The 16,873-nt window shown below is 38.6% G+C and overlaps 1 protein-coding gene across 43 annotated transcripts in view; it reads left to right on the forward strand.

Annotated features, from left to right (window-relative positions):
* LOC123940940 (ABI family member 3 binding protein) overlaps positions 1-16,873 on the forward strand; it is a 257,004-nt gene that overhangs the window by 197,192 nt on the left and 42,939 nt on the right. For all 43 annotated transcript variants that reach the window (XM_046003947.1, XM_046003948.1, XM_046003962.1 and 40 more), the window contains 6 exons: positions 494-559; positions 2,496-2,570; positions 10,519-10,596; positions 12,305-12,409; positions 13,906-14,031; positions 14,706-14,774. In XM_046003947.1, the coding sequence (XP_045859903.1) occupies positions 494-559; positions 2,496-2,570; positions 10,519-10,596; positions 12,305-12,409; positions 13,906-14,031; positions 14,706-14,774 (519 nt within the window). The remainder of the gene's footprint in view (positions 1-493; positions 560-2,495; positions 2,571-10,518; positions 10,597-12,304; positions 12,410-13,905; positions 14,032-14,705; positions 14,775-16,873) is intronic.

A 16,873-nucleotide genomic window follows, 5' to 3' on the forward strand; every position in this document is an offset into this window, starting at 1 on the left:
TATTCATTTCAGGGTTATGAGCTAGGACAGTTTGATAGAGACCAGCATTCCTAATCTTTTAACCTACTTAAAAATACTTTTTCAATTTTTGAGATTACCTGTCTTCTTGACCAAAATAATATTCCACTATGACTTCCTAATTGAGAGATGTGGATGGATGGATGGATGGATGGATGGATGGTTGGCTTATATGTTTACCATGTTAACAACCATTGCGCAAAATAAAATGCCTTTGAGAAACATGGACGAAATGAAGACTAATCTTTGACACACGTTACAAATGACTTAGCTCACTCTGTGCCTTTATTTCCAGTCATGAATATGTATGCTTGTTTTATTTTCCTTTAGCAGCAATGCTGTGATGCATAATTGCAGGTTTCAGAACATCCTTTCTACTTCCATGCAAAGTGTATGAGTTGCTAGTCCCTAGGATACTAACTCCCCATTTAATGGAAAGTTGATGATTAAATACAAAGCCTTTCCTCTGTTTCAGCACCACACAGATTGTATACTACTCCTGTGAGGCCCAGAATACCGGACAAAGCACACATCAGACCCGGTAAGTTGTTTCTCTTTCCAATGACCTAAATAATCAGCACACCTGAGAAGGTATAAAATGTATTGAAACAATAGCATACACCAAGGGAGGGATATATATCTCTAAATGGCAATAAAAGATATGCAGAAATTCAAATCCTTGTGGAGAGGTAATAATGAATCTATGGTAATGATAAAATGTGACTAATGTTTTTTTTTTTAAGATTTTATTTATTTATTTGAGAGAGCGAGAGAGGGAACATAAGCAGGGGGAGTGGGAGAGGGAGAAGCAGGCTTCCCACCAAGCTGAGAGCCCGATATGGGGCTCGATCCCAGGATGCTGGGATCACAACCTGAGCTGAAGGCAGAGGCTTAACCCACTGAGCCACCCAGGTGCCCCGTGACTAATGTTTTTAAGGATGACCAGATATAAAGACTCCCAAGGAAATTTATCAGTAAAGAAGTATTTTTAGAATAGCATCTGTGTGTAAATCTTACACATACTCCTTCAGTTTTCTATTGAAATTATAGGAAAAGAATTAGAGTTAGCTATTCAGATATTACTAGCTCTCAAATAATATTTAAGAAGAGATGGTCTATTCTACTATAAAAGATGCTTGTTCTGGGAGAACATATTTCCTTGATTCCTTCAGAAAATAAAACCCACACACACATATGCACATATTTTATAGGTCATATGCGATAAAAATGATAAGCATTGGAAAATACTTTACATTTATTGAATTCTCCAAAAGTTCTAGGATCTCTGTCACTGGAGTTTGTTAAGGAAAAGTTAACTTGGAGAGGCTGATCTGGTTCATGTAAATTGTTCCTGTGCTAAAGCACAAGATGTACCAAAGACACTGACATTTTGTTGCTGCAATTCTAAGTTGTCTTAAAGTTCTAAATAATGAAGCTGGCTTATAAATTAATGTTCTTCATCTACATCTCTCTGGGCATATGGGAAAAGAAATCATTTTTATACTTCAGTTTCTGCAGATTCCGTGTGGTTGTGTGTGTGTGTGTGTGTGTGTGTGTGTGTGTGTGTGTGTGTTCTGTGGGGTGGGTTGGCAGTAATCTTCCAAGACCCAAAGGTAATAAGGCACAGACATCTCTTATAAACAAATACATCTCCATGTGCCCTCTGTACCATGAGCTTAATGTGTGGCTGGTTATAGTAAAGGTTTATACACAATAATGAAACCATAACAACAATGGCTAACATTGACTGAGAGCTTGCCATGTGTCTTGTGGGGTACAGTTGAGGAAGCCAAAGCATGAAAAGAGGTAGGAAGTAGATTTGAAGGCAAGAAATTCTGGCTCCAGAGCTTGCTCTCCCAACCACAATATACTTTGTGCTTTTCCTTGAAGAGTCTTCCAGAGGATATGACAAGTGACCTCTTAAAGCACTGGCAATGCTCTGGCTCTCCATAGAGCAGAAGAGAAATTAAAATGACTTCATCATACTCTATGTTCAACAGTGAACTTGTACCAGGTTAAGAGGGAACACCTGTATGTAGAGACCTCTGCAAAAGACCCACCAACTTATGAGTCATGAATTAAGGCCTTGGCATGTAAAGATGCTTCAAGTTTTGGTTTTTCATTGGATATATATGTAGTCCTGATCTTTCTTCAGTTCTGTTTTGAAATGTATCTAGTGCTTAGAAATAGATTTCTGAGGGATTTCCCGTTTAGACCTATAAATTCCCTTGCCAGTTAGTTCTTCAAGCCAGTGATCACCTCAGAGTAAAAAATCAGGTCATTCTTCCCACATTCAAGTCTATGATTTTTAAACCAGACTTGCGGTTTCCATATTTTAAACAATAGTTTTTGGTAAGCGATCATTTTTTCTGTTGCTTAGTTAAATGACTTCCAATTCTCTGGGAACTTCTGTTTGCCTTGGCTGCAAGGTTTTAACGAGAAAATTTCTAACCTATTTCTTTCCCACTTTATTACAGTTCTGAATAAGACAACTACAAGACCTAGTAGACTCAAACCCAGTAGGACACCCAAAGGGAATGGAATGGGAACAGGTAATGATCACAAATTTATTTCTTTTTGATCCTCTCCAAACTATAAAAGTGTTCATTCAAAATTTGTATTTTTATTGAATTCACAGTTCAAATTTCTTTTTCACCAGTTTTGGAAGTTCTTAATATAACTGGAATTGGAAATTGTAACTCATTCTAAAATCATTTCCAGTGTTTGAAAACATAGAAAAAGAATTTTTCTTTTCTAAACTCAGTCCATAAAATCAGCTACCATGTATAGTCTTGATTATTGAAAAGGTCTTGATTAATATGTATTATTGGATAAAAATATCAAAATAACTGTTTTCTCTAATTTCAGAAACACTTTCCATACATAGGCTCAAACCTCAAGACTGTAATCACTTTGTTTTTAAGTTGGTGGTTTCACCAGTACCATTACATTTTTTTTTTTATAAGACCTGCAACTGTTGGCAGTGTGGAACATGATAGTCTAACAAGAGCAGCTAACAGCTAATCATACTGGCTACAGGCATAGTAACATTACCAAAACATTCAGCTTAATTTGGGAATTAAATGACATTGCCCTAATCCAACCAGATCTCTGGAAGTAGGAGTCATGCAGATAACTAAGACAGTTATCTGATTAAAGTTCAAACACCTAACTCACTAAGTGGATAAATGGTAGTTATTAGATGCCTTAATATGGGATTGCATCATTTCCTTGCTTGCTTGCTTTATTTATTTATTTTTTTATTTATTAAGGTGGGGAAGGGGTAGGACAGAGGGAGAGAGAGAGAATCTTAAGCAGGCTCCATGCCCAATGCAGAGCCCCATACAGGTCTCGATCTGACAATCCTGAAACCATGACTTGAGCTGAAATTAAGAGTTCCACAAAACCAACGCACTTGCAATGTTTTTTAACAGTACATATCATGTGCATGCTTATGAAAAACGCATGTTAATAAGAATTTTTTAAATACATATATAAATAAATCCATGATGGTTCCCAGTGAGAGTGAGTTATGAATAATACCTGAAGATATTTGGTCTAAAAATCATTTATATTTGTTTTAAAGTTTTTTTTCTATTAGGGTCTTACAGTGGGTGAAGTTCTAGGAATCCACTTTTCTTCAAACTATTTAATGAGGCAATTACTATAAATCCCTGACTCATGAAAAGCAAGAAAGCATTCCAATATCTATTTGTGCTCAGCTGTTTTTTTATTATTCCCAGTTGTGGGATTAGGCAATGCATAGATTCTCAGATTGACATAAACAATCTGGGTCTAGACGAACCACCTTGTTAATAGTCAAAACACTTCTCTGGAGTTTGACTAAGTGAAAATAGAAGAAAGCATTTGTGTCAACAAAGCAAATGAAAGAACAGGTAGCTATGATCAAACTTGAAAGTCATTAGCTTTTAGTGTATCAAGTATTGGTTCTCACTAGGAAAATGCCAATTGTTTTCCAGAAGAAATAAAACAGCATTATTATAAGTTTATTTGCAATAGAAACATTTTTTCCAGAGCCCCTTGTAACACAGACTGACATCTATTACCATTTTGTGTAGATGAAATCAACTTGGTAGTATTAATTCATCTAGTTAAACTGTGGAAGAATATCCTCTTAACAGAGCTTCTTCATTTTAATTTGTTGGTTGCTAGTAGAAATGGGTTGGTGAGCACAGGTAGACAAAGCTGAGTTCAGTTTCTGCTTCCCTTGCTCTACTTCCATCCCCATCCAAAATGCATTGCATGTGTTCTATCATCTGATAGAATTCCCCTTTGGGGAATGCTGCCCATCTGCAGGGAGTGAAGTCCACAAACAGCATCCTCTTTCAGTTCCTTCAGAATCAGCCTTTGCTGAGAGAGCCTCACCACATCAGAGTGATACATTTCCAGATCTACTACAATATCACATAATAACCAAATGATATTTGCCTCAAGAATGCAAGGTTGGCTCAACATCTGAACAAATTTGTATAATTCATCACATTAACAGAGAAAAGGAGAAAAATCATACCATCGCCTCAATAAATACAAAAAACAACCATTAGACAAAATTCAAAATCCATTCATGATGGAAACTCACAGAAAACTAAGACTAGAAGGAATTTTCCTCACTCTGATAAAGGACACATCTGAAAAACCTGCAAATAACATCATACTTAATCATCTGAATGTTTTTCTCCTCACATCAAGAACACAAGGATTCCTATTTTTACCACTTATGCTGAAAAGAGTGGTGGAGTATTTACCCAATGCAATAAGGCAAAAAAGGAAGTAAATGATATCAAAATTGGAAATCATAGATGACATGTAGGATATAATGAATGGAAAATTTAATAGCTCTCAGACTATTTGCTTAGGGAATAAGGTTTTTAAAAATTCGTGAGAAGAATGTCTTAAAATCTATTCTCTCCAGAGTAATGAATTACATGAGTCCACCTTACTTTGATTCTGCATAATTTTTTCCTGGCTTGTTTACTAAAAATGCAGGTATTTTTTTAAGTTTATTTTCTCCTCTGACCCAGTCCACTATCTCATCCACACTCACATCTAGTTTCTATCGAATCTTAATGAGACTTAATTTCTGTGTCAACTGATTTCTAATCAAATGTGACATCTTGTCCAGAATATTTATCTTTATTATTCATCCATCTCACATATATTTTCCTGTAGTTTTTCTTGCTGAAATTTTCAGCCCAGATATTTTACATTAAAAAAAAAAAAAATCAGTTGATAAAGGAAGCGTTTAGGATTTATAGGACATATTCCTCAGGTAGTTTTAGGCCATGTAAGATTGTGCCCTTAGAAGACTCAAAAAGAGATTCTGAGGTCTTAAAACTATGGACCTTTGATTATTTAGGACTCTATAAAAATCTTGCAATGGTTTCATAAACCCAAGAGTCTTTAAACCATCTTGAGTCAGGTTTCTTTTTTCATGACATCATTACAGATATTTGCCTAGCTTTATATGCATTTCTTAGCTATATTTTTTTAAATATTTTACTTATTTATTTGACAGAGAGAGATCACAAGTAGGCAGAGAGGCAGGCAGAGAGAGAGAGAGGGAAGAAGGCTCCCCGCTGAGCAGAGAGCCCCATGTGGGACTTGATCCCAGGACCCTGAGATCATGACCTGAGCCGAAGGCAGCGGCCTAACCCACTGAGCCATCCAGGTGCCCCGTTAGCTATATTTTTAAATACACCTCCACCTCAAAGTCTGAAAGTACCCTACAGAAGTTGAGGTTGTAGGTGGGTCATTTTCCAGCATTCTGCTTTTACAGGTTTTCCAGAGATGTGTTTCAGCTTCACTGATGTGTTCTAAAAATTACAGCCAACTTCAGATCTACACTGCAGAGATGCAACAAGCATGCCCTGGACCAGGAGGTCACACAGACTATATAGTCCCACAGGCCAAATCTGGCTCATGGCCTATTTTCATGAATAAAGTTTTGTTGAAACATAGCCTGCTTTCACAATAGAATGGTAGAGTGAAATAAATGTGATGGAGACAATATGGTCCACAAAGCTGAAAACGTTTGCTGTCTGTCCAGCACAGAGTAGGCTAACTACTTCTATTCTCCAACTTTCTCCCTATGGAAGGAAGTTACTGAGCTATACGGGTCCTCTGTTGAAGGTCCATTATGTTTCAGGCAAAATATAGTCTGGAAACGAACTTGACACATGTGGCTAACAGATATGTTACATACTTGAACCTGAGACCCCTCTCTCTGCCTCCTAATGAGGAATCCACACTTGACTGCCCCCATAGAGTGTGCTTGACAACCAGAAACCAGACTCCTCCGAGATGAGGAATGTGTTTTTCTGGGCTGTGGCTAACCCTTCCAGTCTGCTGGCTCATCACTCCTGGCTTTTTAGCAAGGTGCTGAGATTTGGAGACGAAGGCACAGAGACCAATCATGCAAAAAGACCACCCCTTTTTGGTCACCGGGAATAGTGTCTAATACATTTGGAAATGGATTTTCAGTTTACTGTGTTTGTGTGCAACATTTTTGTTACCATGGTTAAAAATCATAACTTCATTTTTTACAATAAACTGCTAAGGAGTAAACTGTGTAAATCCAGAGATTTTTGGAGAACTCCCATATGGCAAATGGGAGCTCATGCTAACGCTCCACTTGGTACTTCAGAGCCAGTTCTGCCCTTCTGAAAATATGTTGATTAATCCTGCCTGAGGGAAAAAGAATTCAGGTCATAGCCTGGGCCAGACTGGCTGATTAAGTGCCAATTCCTAGGAATTCTTTCTCCACAGTATCTCTCTTCCTGGCTTCCTCCTTTGCCTTCCCGCCGCCTCTCTGCTACCTCTGGCCTTCCCTTGTTCTCTGATTCAGAGCAAAAGAAGTTTACTGGAGTTTGGGCCCTGGTGCTCATATTGCTGCCTGGCTGACACGCAAACCACAGTAAGGTGTAGGCATGGCCAGAACCGGAGTTCATCCCCCATCCCCAGTTCAATGCCCTGTCCCTGAGCCCCATGGCTGCCTTTCGCAAGGCTCTTAACATTTTTCTACCCTGACAACTTCTATCTGTTTCTGAAGGCTGAAGAAAGTCCAGGTTAGCTGCTGATTGATTTGGGTACTTATATTTAATAGTAAGATGCTTCTGTTTCTACCTATAGAGAAGCTGACACAATAGGTGGTTTCTGCTGATTTTTCTTTTTTTTTTTTTTTTTTGAAAGCTATCATTCTTTTAATGTTAGTTCAGAAGTCTCCACATATGATCTAAAACACATAGCAAGGACTTTTAGGCAAGTAAAAGGGAAAGGAGGGATCACTTGATAAATTTTATGGCTCTGTTTAAATTATAATGAACAGAATTAAGCACAATGAATCTCCTACTGGAATATAACACATAAGTGTTTGATAAAGATTTGGTCAATGATTATACAGATGGTAGGAATGTAGTATGGAGTGTAAGGGTATTAACAGATCTCTAGCACCTACCAGCCTATCCCAAAAAGTGTATGTCACAATTCTTATTGGCACTTTACAAAAGAAGCATATGCAGTTTCATTGGTAAGAACATATAAGTAAAAACTATTTTTGGTGACTTTTTTTTTTCCATTTTATTTATTTTTTCAGCGTAACAGTATTCATTCTTTTTGCACAACACCCAGTGCTCCATGCAAAACGTGCCCTCCCCATTACCCACCACCTGTTCCCCCAACCTCCCACCCCTGACCCTTCAAAACCCTCAGGTTGCCCCAACCTCCCACCCCTGACCCTTGAAAACCCTCAGGTTGTTTTTCAGATTCCATAGCTGATTTTTCTCTTAATTAGAAAAGAAGCCAGGGAAGTTGTATCTTTGGTCTTACTCATAAAGTAGGCCTGCAGAGTTTTGGATTCTCTCCTATATCTCCAATTGACGAGCCCCTGTGGCTCAGAGGACTTGTTCACTGTCAGAATCTGCTATTCTCTGAGTCCCACACATTAGTGGCATTATTGGATGACACATGCTTGACATCCCGGGCCATTTACAGTGGTGATGCCTCAAACCACACAAAAGGCAGAAGATAGGACTCTAAAGCTAATGTCCCTTAGCATCTTTGTGAGGAATGACAGAAGCAAGAAGCTGACAGTACACTGTTCTATGCCACTTAGTGGTTAAGGGCTAGGCTTTAAGCTGGGTGCATGTCTATCTGAGTCCCAACACTTCCTAGCTGTGAGTTGCTTAATCTTCCCCTGCCTTGGGTTTTTTCGTCTGTAGGATCTAGATGGTATCTCCCACACAGAAGGGTTGTATGGATCAAATAAGGCACTGAATATGAAAGGTGCTTTGAGCCAAAATGCTTTGTTTTTGTTTTGCAGTTAGAAAGATTTGGGAAAGTGTTGTGAAGAAGAATGACTACAGGCACACACAATCTACTAGCCTTCTGGAACACACAATACAGTTTTTAGTCTCAAAGAGTGGTGGTAAATCAGGTTCACCAAATCGGGTTATCCCACAATGAAAGTACTTTCCATTCATCTATGCCATGAACAAATGAGTCCTTTTCCAACAAAAACACCCAAATGACCACATTACACTGAGAGTGGGTACAGAAGACTAATGAGCCATTTTTTTTTTGCCATGCCTGTGGGATTAGCCACAAAATAACCATTGACCTCAAAAACATATTCACCCTACTACAAATAAGCAACACTTAATTCATGGCTCCCTATAAACATTCGTCATGATTTTATATATACTCTCTTAACCAAGCAGCAGAGAGTATGAGATTGCAGTACTGGGGTTTATAAATTAATGTTTATTATAATTATTATAGTATTAATAATAATGATAATGTCAATAATTGTAATGCTATTTCTACATTAATTAAAATGTTGATTTATAATAATTAATTTCATCACTTAATTGCTAATATCTGATTTTTGGCAAAGTTTCTCCTGTATTTTAATCAATATTATTTTAATATATCTGCCTGCACATTAAATGAGATTGAGTGTGTAATGTCTCTACATAGTCCCTAGAACACAGTGAATACTCAAAACAAGGTGGTGATTTTGGTTGTCCTTGTTCATGTATGGACTAGTATATTAAATATTCTTATTTTTTAAGTATGTGAATTACAGTCAGGTCCTCAGAGTATAGAGAATTTTTTTATTATTATCTTATGTTAGTCACCATACAGTACATCATTAGTGTTCCAAGATTCATTGTTTGCACATAACACCCAGTGCTCCATGAAATACATACCCTCCTTAATACTCATCCCAGGTGAACCTATCTACCCACCGCATCCCTCTAAAACCCTCAGTTTGTTTCCCGGAGTCCATAGATTCTTATCTGTTTGTATCGATAATGTCTGTTTCTGTTCTTTCTTAATGATGACTGTCAGTGACAGTGGGGAAGATTATTTTATAAGGTAAAACATAATAATTCAAAAAAATAAGACAAAACCTAAATCGGCTCCCCCTCTCTTTAGGATAGATATTCAAACTCTTAGCATGGGTGTTTAGGTCAATGACTAATAACCACCAGATTATATTTGAGAGACTTAGGAGATAAAATTTCATACAAAACAATTTTCACCTATCCCCCTACCCCCCCATGTAGGAGAAGAATAAATGAAAGAAGATGGGATTGGGAGGGAGACAAACCATAAATGACTCTTAATCTCACAAAACAAACTGGGGGTTGCTGGGGGGAGGTGGGATTGGGAGAGGGGGAGCGGGCTATGGACATTGGGGAGGGGAGGCGAACCATAAGAGACTATGGACTCTGAAAAAGAACCTGAGGGTTTTGAAGGGTCAGGGGTGGGAGGTTGGGGGAACAGGTGGGTAATGGGGAGGGCACGTTTTGCATGGAGCACTGGGTGTTGTGCAAAAAGAATGAATACTGTTACGCTGAAAAAATAAATAAAATGGAAAAAAAAAAACAAAAAAAAACAATTTTCAGATCAATTTCTTCCAATAGCAATTTGGAGCTCTGTGCCTACCCAGGACTAATTTACAAGTCTCAGAGTTACAAGTCCAGTATGTGGCCTAACCAGTGTGATAGCCAAGGCGTCTCCAGGAATATTTTTGAAGTAAACTTACCAAGGATAAATCCAAGCACATTGGAATTTTAAGAGGTTTTAGGGGGGTGGAGGAAAAACTTTTTTTAAAATCACAGAATGTACTCATGAATATTGGCAAAAAATGGCCAGTCACTGAATATGAATCTGTCTGGTAAGACCATACCACCCAGGAAGGCAGTACGGTGTGGGCATCATGGAAAATTAAGACAATACCATGATCCATAATTAAACTCTAACTCTTCAGAAAAATTATTATAGCTAATGAATGTAGTGCTCTGAGTATTTTCTATATGCAGACAGGAGAAGCCAATTAAAATGTCTGGGCACAAAAATACCAGTGCCACTGTTCTGCATTGAATGCACATTATCACTGATTATCAAATTTCTGTGAAAAAACACTTAACACATTTTTGCTGTTTATTCACTTCCTTTCATTCTGTCTGCTCATAGGGGTCAAGCAAGCCCCAAAGCCATCAGGTGTTGGTAAAAATGTGTCCGTGGACTCTACCCACTCCACCAAAAAACCAGGTAAGGAAAAAGATACTGACTCCCTTACTTTGCTCTTCTCTGCTACTTGGGCAGAAACTGCAGTGTCAAAAGTTGTAGCAAAAACAGCATCCTCACAGCTCTCAAAGAACCATGCCAACAGTACTGCTAGAGGAACATTCTAAAATAAAATATATTTTTTAGAATGTTCCTCTAGAAGTACCCAAAGGTACCCTTTGGGGCACCTGGGTGGTTCAGTTGGTTAAGCATCCGACTCTTGATTTTGACTCAGGTCATGATCTCAGGGTTGTGAGATGGAGCCCTGCATCGGGTGTCAGGTGTGGAGTCTGCTTAAGATTCTATCTCTCTAAGCCCCTCTTCCACCCTGTGCATACTCACTCTCAATCTCTCCCCTCCCCCCCAAAAAAATTAAAAATATAAAATATTATCTTTGGGGAAATGAACAGTGCTCTACGCACACATCAAATATTAACAAGAGCCTCTGATGGGGTACTAATTCAAGAATCACTTTGTATAATGTTCTGAGGGGTCACAATGGACAAGTGCTGAAGAGTCACTTTGGGTTCTAGCTTTCACCATGTTCAAGTTTTGTTCTTGTGTAATTTACTACAATATCCTTTTGCCTGATAGGATTTATGTTCCTAATTTAAGACTGTGTTCCATATAATAGGCCAAAATGATGAAGCTGGTGACTTGGAAAGGTTTGCATTAAGAATTCTTTGCCATTTACAAGGTTGCTATGAAACCTACTCTGGTGTACTAACACCTGGGCTACAGATCCATACTCTGTTATCCCACTCACTCCCCTGCACGTGCACAAGTGTACCCTCGCTAGTCTCCCAAGGAGTACTTAAAGTCACAAGCCATTTTCCTCGGTTGTCACTTTTACTTCAAGATTTTTAACCAATATATATCATGCAAAGAAGGAGGTGAATTTTTAAGCTGTAATACAAGACTTAAAATTTGGGTTAAGGTGGATTGCTCTAGGTACCTGTAGCCTTGCCAGCCTTTGTGCAAAGTATGAAAAGATGACTTGTACATTGTATTAAAATGCACCTCTTCCCTCTGCTCTTTAGTACAATGTGCCCTTCCTCTGGGCGGGCAGGCTTGCGCCAGGGCTCCAGATGGGTGAGCAGAGTGCATGTTAAACTTCAGCTCCAACTCATGTATCCCTTCCTAAGGGCCCTTGTGCAATGCACAACTGTCCATATTGACCCTGCTTTCCATAGGCATAGGCTTATTGCTTCTGCTGTCAAGGCTGCTTTGTTGTAATCTTTTGGAAAGTTCTGAAAGTGTTTATTCAGTTATAATTATATAGTAGATTTCGATGGTGGGATGGAGCATTCACTAAAGGAGAAATTACATCCTTAATGACATAAGAAATTGTAGTCTGAAAATCAAAGGCAATGGGGGACAATGAAACTCAGAAATACTATTGTGTCTATAGAGAAAACAAAAATGTTAAATTCTCTACATCTGTAGAGTTTCAAAAGACAAATAGACCTATAATTAGAGGATATTTTCCACATATTAATGGACTTCATTGTTCCTAGGTGTATTGCCAAAATTGATTTAGATGAATATCAGAATATATTACTCATAGACACTTTTCTATGGAATCTCGCCTCTGTCATCCAATTGCTGCTTACCAAATGTTCTATTTTTTAAAACCTGACATGTATATGGAGTAAATCCTTATACCAGCTTTATCTGTAATATAATCTCGTAGACGCAGTCCCAGGCACTCGCCGCCCACACTTGCCACCTAGACCTATGCCCCCACGAAGAAAACCTTTACCACCAAATAATGTCACTGGCAAGCCAGGAAGTGCAGGTATGTTGGTCATATACCTTCTCTCTCTGTGATGTTAATTTTCCTGGGCAACCACAAGCCCTTTTTGGCATGCTAGTTTAGGCAATAGACTAGTCTTTGGAGCATGGGACACGTGCTTGTGTTGGCCCCCAAAACTGGATGGGTGAGGTTCCAGAAATCATCCCTGTGTCCTTAGGCCAGTTCATTTCTTTTTTTAATATAACTTTTTCAGTGTTCCGAGATTCATTGTTTATGCACCACACCCAGTGCTCCATGGAATATGTGCCCTCTTGACACCCACCACCAGGCTTACCCAACCCACCACGCTCCTCCCCTCAAAAACCCTCAGTTTTTTCCTCAGAGTCCACATATCTCATGGTTCTTCTCCCCTTCTGATTTCCCCCAATTCACTTTTCCTTTTTAAATGTTGTGAGACAGAAGCTCACTCAGGCCTTTCAACAAGTGCATTATTTTGAATGAGGTACTGTACGTTGCCAACCTACTAGGGGTAATGGAAAATGTGAGGTCCTGTCATCTCTTTATCGTTATCTCCTGAAATGAAATCCTGTACCTCTCACTGAAAGCCCCCCCCCCCCCCCCCCGTTCACCAGCCGTCATGCTGGCCCCAGTATTATGGTACTAGGGGAGAGACAAAGGGCTAAAACATTAGCAGCTCTACAGCAGGGCAGGAATATATTTTATATATTTTAGAAGTCAACAGAACAGAGGTTATAGTAAGCATCTTTTCCCTTCTTCTCCAGCCCGATCCATGCTGCCAGTTACTCTTCAGGTCAAGCCATTCCATCTCCTTGATAGCCTTCCTGTAAAACATCTTCCATCTAATCCCACTGTTCCATATATAATTCACCTGTTCTGCCTTTGCCTTCAACAACTACTTTCATCTTTTGACTTCCCTCTTGGCCACCAGACTTGCAACCTGACCATTCATCCCCTTCTCATCTCATTATTTTCCTAGTGAAAATCTTTCAGTGGGTCCTTGTCATCTAAAAACAATGTCCAAATCTGTGGTATGGAAGGCCCTTCATGATCTGACCTTTCCTGTCCTTCCACAGTCAGCTCTCATGGCACCCTAAGTATCTTGGCTCTCGCCCCTTTAAATTAAACACACCAGGTAGTTTCATGCTTCCCTGGCTTGGTTCTTCCTTGCAACCTCTGCCTAGAATATAGCTCTCGTACCTCCCTCCCTGTTGATTATCTCACTTTTAATTGGCACAACCTTTGTGAAGGCATTCCTGCCCTCCCCCCACCTACCTGCATCTTTCCCCATAGACATTATTATTCTGTCTGTTTTCTTTTTCTGTGACTTTATCCAGTTTTTTCACCATATCTGTAATGCTTCAGTATATTTGGCTCACACATCTATTTCAATCAAAGACACCAGTTTTGTTTTCTCTGCAAGCCTGGCATATATTGTAAGTGCTGAAAAATATTTATAGAATAAATGAGAACTTGGCAGTACTCCTATAAAGCCTGACTACTTTGGCTCCACATTATAGGAATCATTTTATCGGGCCGAGTAACATCTCCACCCTTGAGGGCCACACTCGGCCCTACTGAAGCCCCTTCAGAGAGAACAGAGACAGATGAAAAGCAACCAACAGCTCCCGCATCAGAAGATCTTGGTTAGTATGTCATTCACTTCACACTAGATGCTTAGCTATGAAGTAATGAAAGATTTCAAGTTAGGGGGAAGTGTGTCTCAGTTCTGGATTATCTGCTTTGTTTGATTTTATGGCCAATATGAGTCTTTTTAAATTTTGAAATTATACTCATGTTTAAAGCTTTGAGATAGAATATAGTCCTTCCCTTCATAGAGAAGAAAGTACCCAAGTTTTTTAGAGACATCCTCCTGAAAAGATCTAGATTACTCAGTGTTTCTCACTAAATCAGATGTGTCATTATTATTGACATATCTTGGGGTGCCTGGCTGGCTCAATCAGTAGAGCATGCTCTACTGCCTGATCTCAGCTGATCACTGCCCTGATCTCAGGGTCATGAGTTCAAGCCTCACTTTGGTAATGGAACCTAATTTAAAAATGTATCATACATATATTTATTACTGAGTATTGCCTACTTTAATATTTAAATCATTGTTTAATATACTCAGAACACCTGCAGCAGACACAATTAAAGGCCTTTTATTGTGGATAGTATGTATAATCATTATAAAGGAAATCAAGATCACAAGCAATTGACCAGGAGGCATATTAAATATTTAGAGTTCTTAATATTCTTTCATTTTATTAAGAAACTTTTTTATATTTTGCTAAAATAATTTCTTATCTTCTGTTCACAGTTAATATAACCGACTTTAGCTCAAGTCCAACAAGAGAAACTGATCCTCTTGGGAAGCCCAGATTCAAAGGTATGTACAATCGGCTCCAAGTCTCAATTTTGACAAAGCTATCTTTGGTGCAACTATCAGTTAGCTTTTGCTGTGGAATAACTGCAAAATCTTAGTAGCATAGTCTAATAAGGATTTATTTCTCATGTGTCTCCAAGTCACCTGAGGGTCAGCTGATCTCAGCTATGCCTGACTGGGTGGTTCTGCTTCTAGCAGCAGGTAGAGCTGGGCCTCCTGTGGCTTGGGCGCAGCTATACTCCACATTTTTTCATTCTGGTGCTCAGGATCAAGGACCAACAGTGACTCAGAAGGAGCCATTTTAGTGACAATACAAAGTCAAGGATGGTGAGTTCAAAAGCATAACAGCATTTCAAGTTCCTCCTTGTTTTATACCTGACACTATCCATTGGCCAAAGTCACATAGCCATCCTCAAATCAAAGACTGGTGAAGTTTCAGAGGTTGGGGGAACCAGGTGGTGGGTAATAGGGAGGGCACGTATTGCATGGAGCACTGGGTGTTGTGCAAAAACAATGAATACTGTTACGCTGAAAAAATAAATAAATTAATTAAAAAAAAAAAAAGACTGGTGAAGTATACTCCTCCCATGCACACAGAGAATATTTTTTAACAGAATCAAATCGACCATAGTAAGAGAGCTATGATATAGAGCCCAGTATTTTCTTTTGTAATTTTTTTCTGAAGTGTAGAATTCGATAAATCTTAACATACATATACACCCATGAATCTATCATCACAATACATCTACCACCTCCAAGAGTGTCATCATGTACTTTTACAATTCCTCCATTTCACTCTTCCCACCAAATCTCTAGTTCCTAGATAATCACAGATATGCTTTATTATAAATATGTATGCATTTCGTGGATTTTTATGTACATGAAAAAATACAGTATGAACTTTTTTGGGTCTGGTTTCTTTCATTCAGCATAATTATTTTAAGATTCATCCATGTTGCAACATGTATCAATAGTTCATTTCTTTTATTGCTGACTGATATTCTGCTTTATGGATATATAAGTATTTATTAAACCTGTTTATGACATTTGGGCTTTTTCTAATTTTTTTTACATTGCCAATAAAGCTGCTATGTGTGAGTGTTTGTACAGATATATGCCTTCATTTCTTTTGGATGAATGCCTACAAGAGCAGTAGCTAGACTATAACATTTTAAGAAACTATAGACTTTTTCCATGGTAGTAGTGCTGTTAACCTTCCTGTCAGCAGTGTATGAGACTTCCAATTCCTCCAAATCTTTACCAACACTTATGTGGTATTTTCAATTTCAGTTATTTTAATAGGTGTGCAGTGGTGTCTGATTATTATTTTACTTTGTATATCTCTAATGACTAAGGATGCTGAGCCACCTGTTTTGGTGTGCCTGTTCAAATTTTTTGTCCATTTTTTTTTAAGATTTTATTTGACAGACAGAGATCACAAGTAGGCAGAGAAGCAGGCAGAGAGAGAGGAGGAAGCAGGCTCCCTGCTGAGCAGAGAGCCTGATATGAGGCTTGGTCCCAGGACCCTGGGATCATGACCTGAGTCAAAGGCAGAGGCTTTAACCCACTGAGCCACCGAGGCGCCCTTTTTTGTCCATTTTTTTATGGTACTGCTTATTTTCTTATTGTTGAGTTTCAGAGTTTTTAAAGGTTTATTTATTTTAAAGAGAGAAAGAGTGAAAGAGTGTGTGCATGAGCTGGGGATAGGGTCAGAGGGAGAAGAAGAGAATCCTCAAGTAGACTTCTCACTGAGTGCAGAGCCCAATGCAGGGCTTGATCCCAGGACCCCTAGACCATGACCTATGTGGAAATCAAGAGTTGAATGCTTAATTGACTGAGCCACCCAGGCTACCTAAGTTTCTTTGTATTTTTTTGGTAGAAGACCTTTTTCAGATACATGTTTTACAGATTTTTTCTCCTAGTATGTGACTTCTGTTATTTAATTTTAATGAATCTCGGCTTTTTAATTTGGTTTTTTTATATACTGTATTTTTGGTGTTGTATTTAAGAAACCATAGACCAACCAGAGGTCATAGAGACCTCCTTTGTTTCCCTTTAGAAGTTTCTCTGCTGTTTTTTAGAGGTATTTTACTTTTACATTT

This window comes from Meles meles, chromosome 4, assembly GCF_922984935.1.
Source record: "Meles meles chromosome 4, mMelMel3.1 paternal haplotype, whole genome shotgun sequence".
NCBI lineage: Eukaryota > Metazoa > Chordata > Mammalia > Carnivora > Mustelidae > Meles > Meles meles.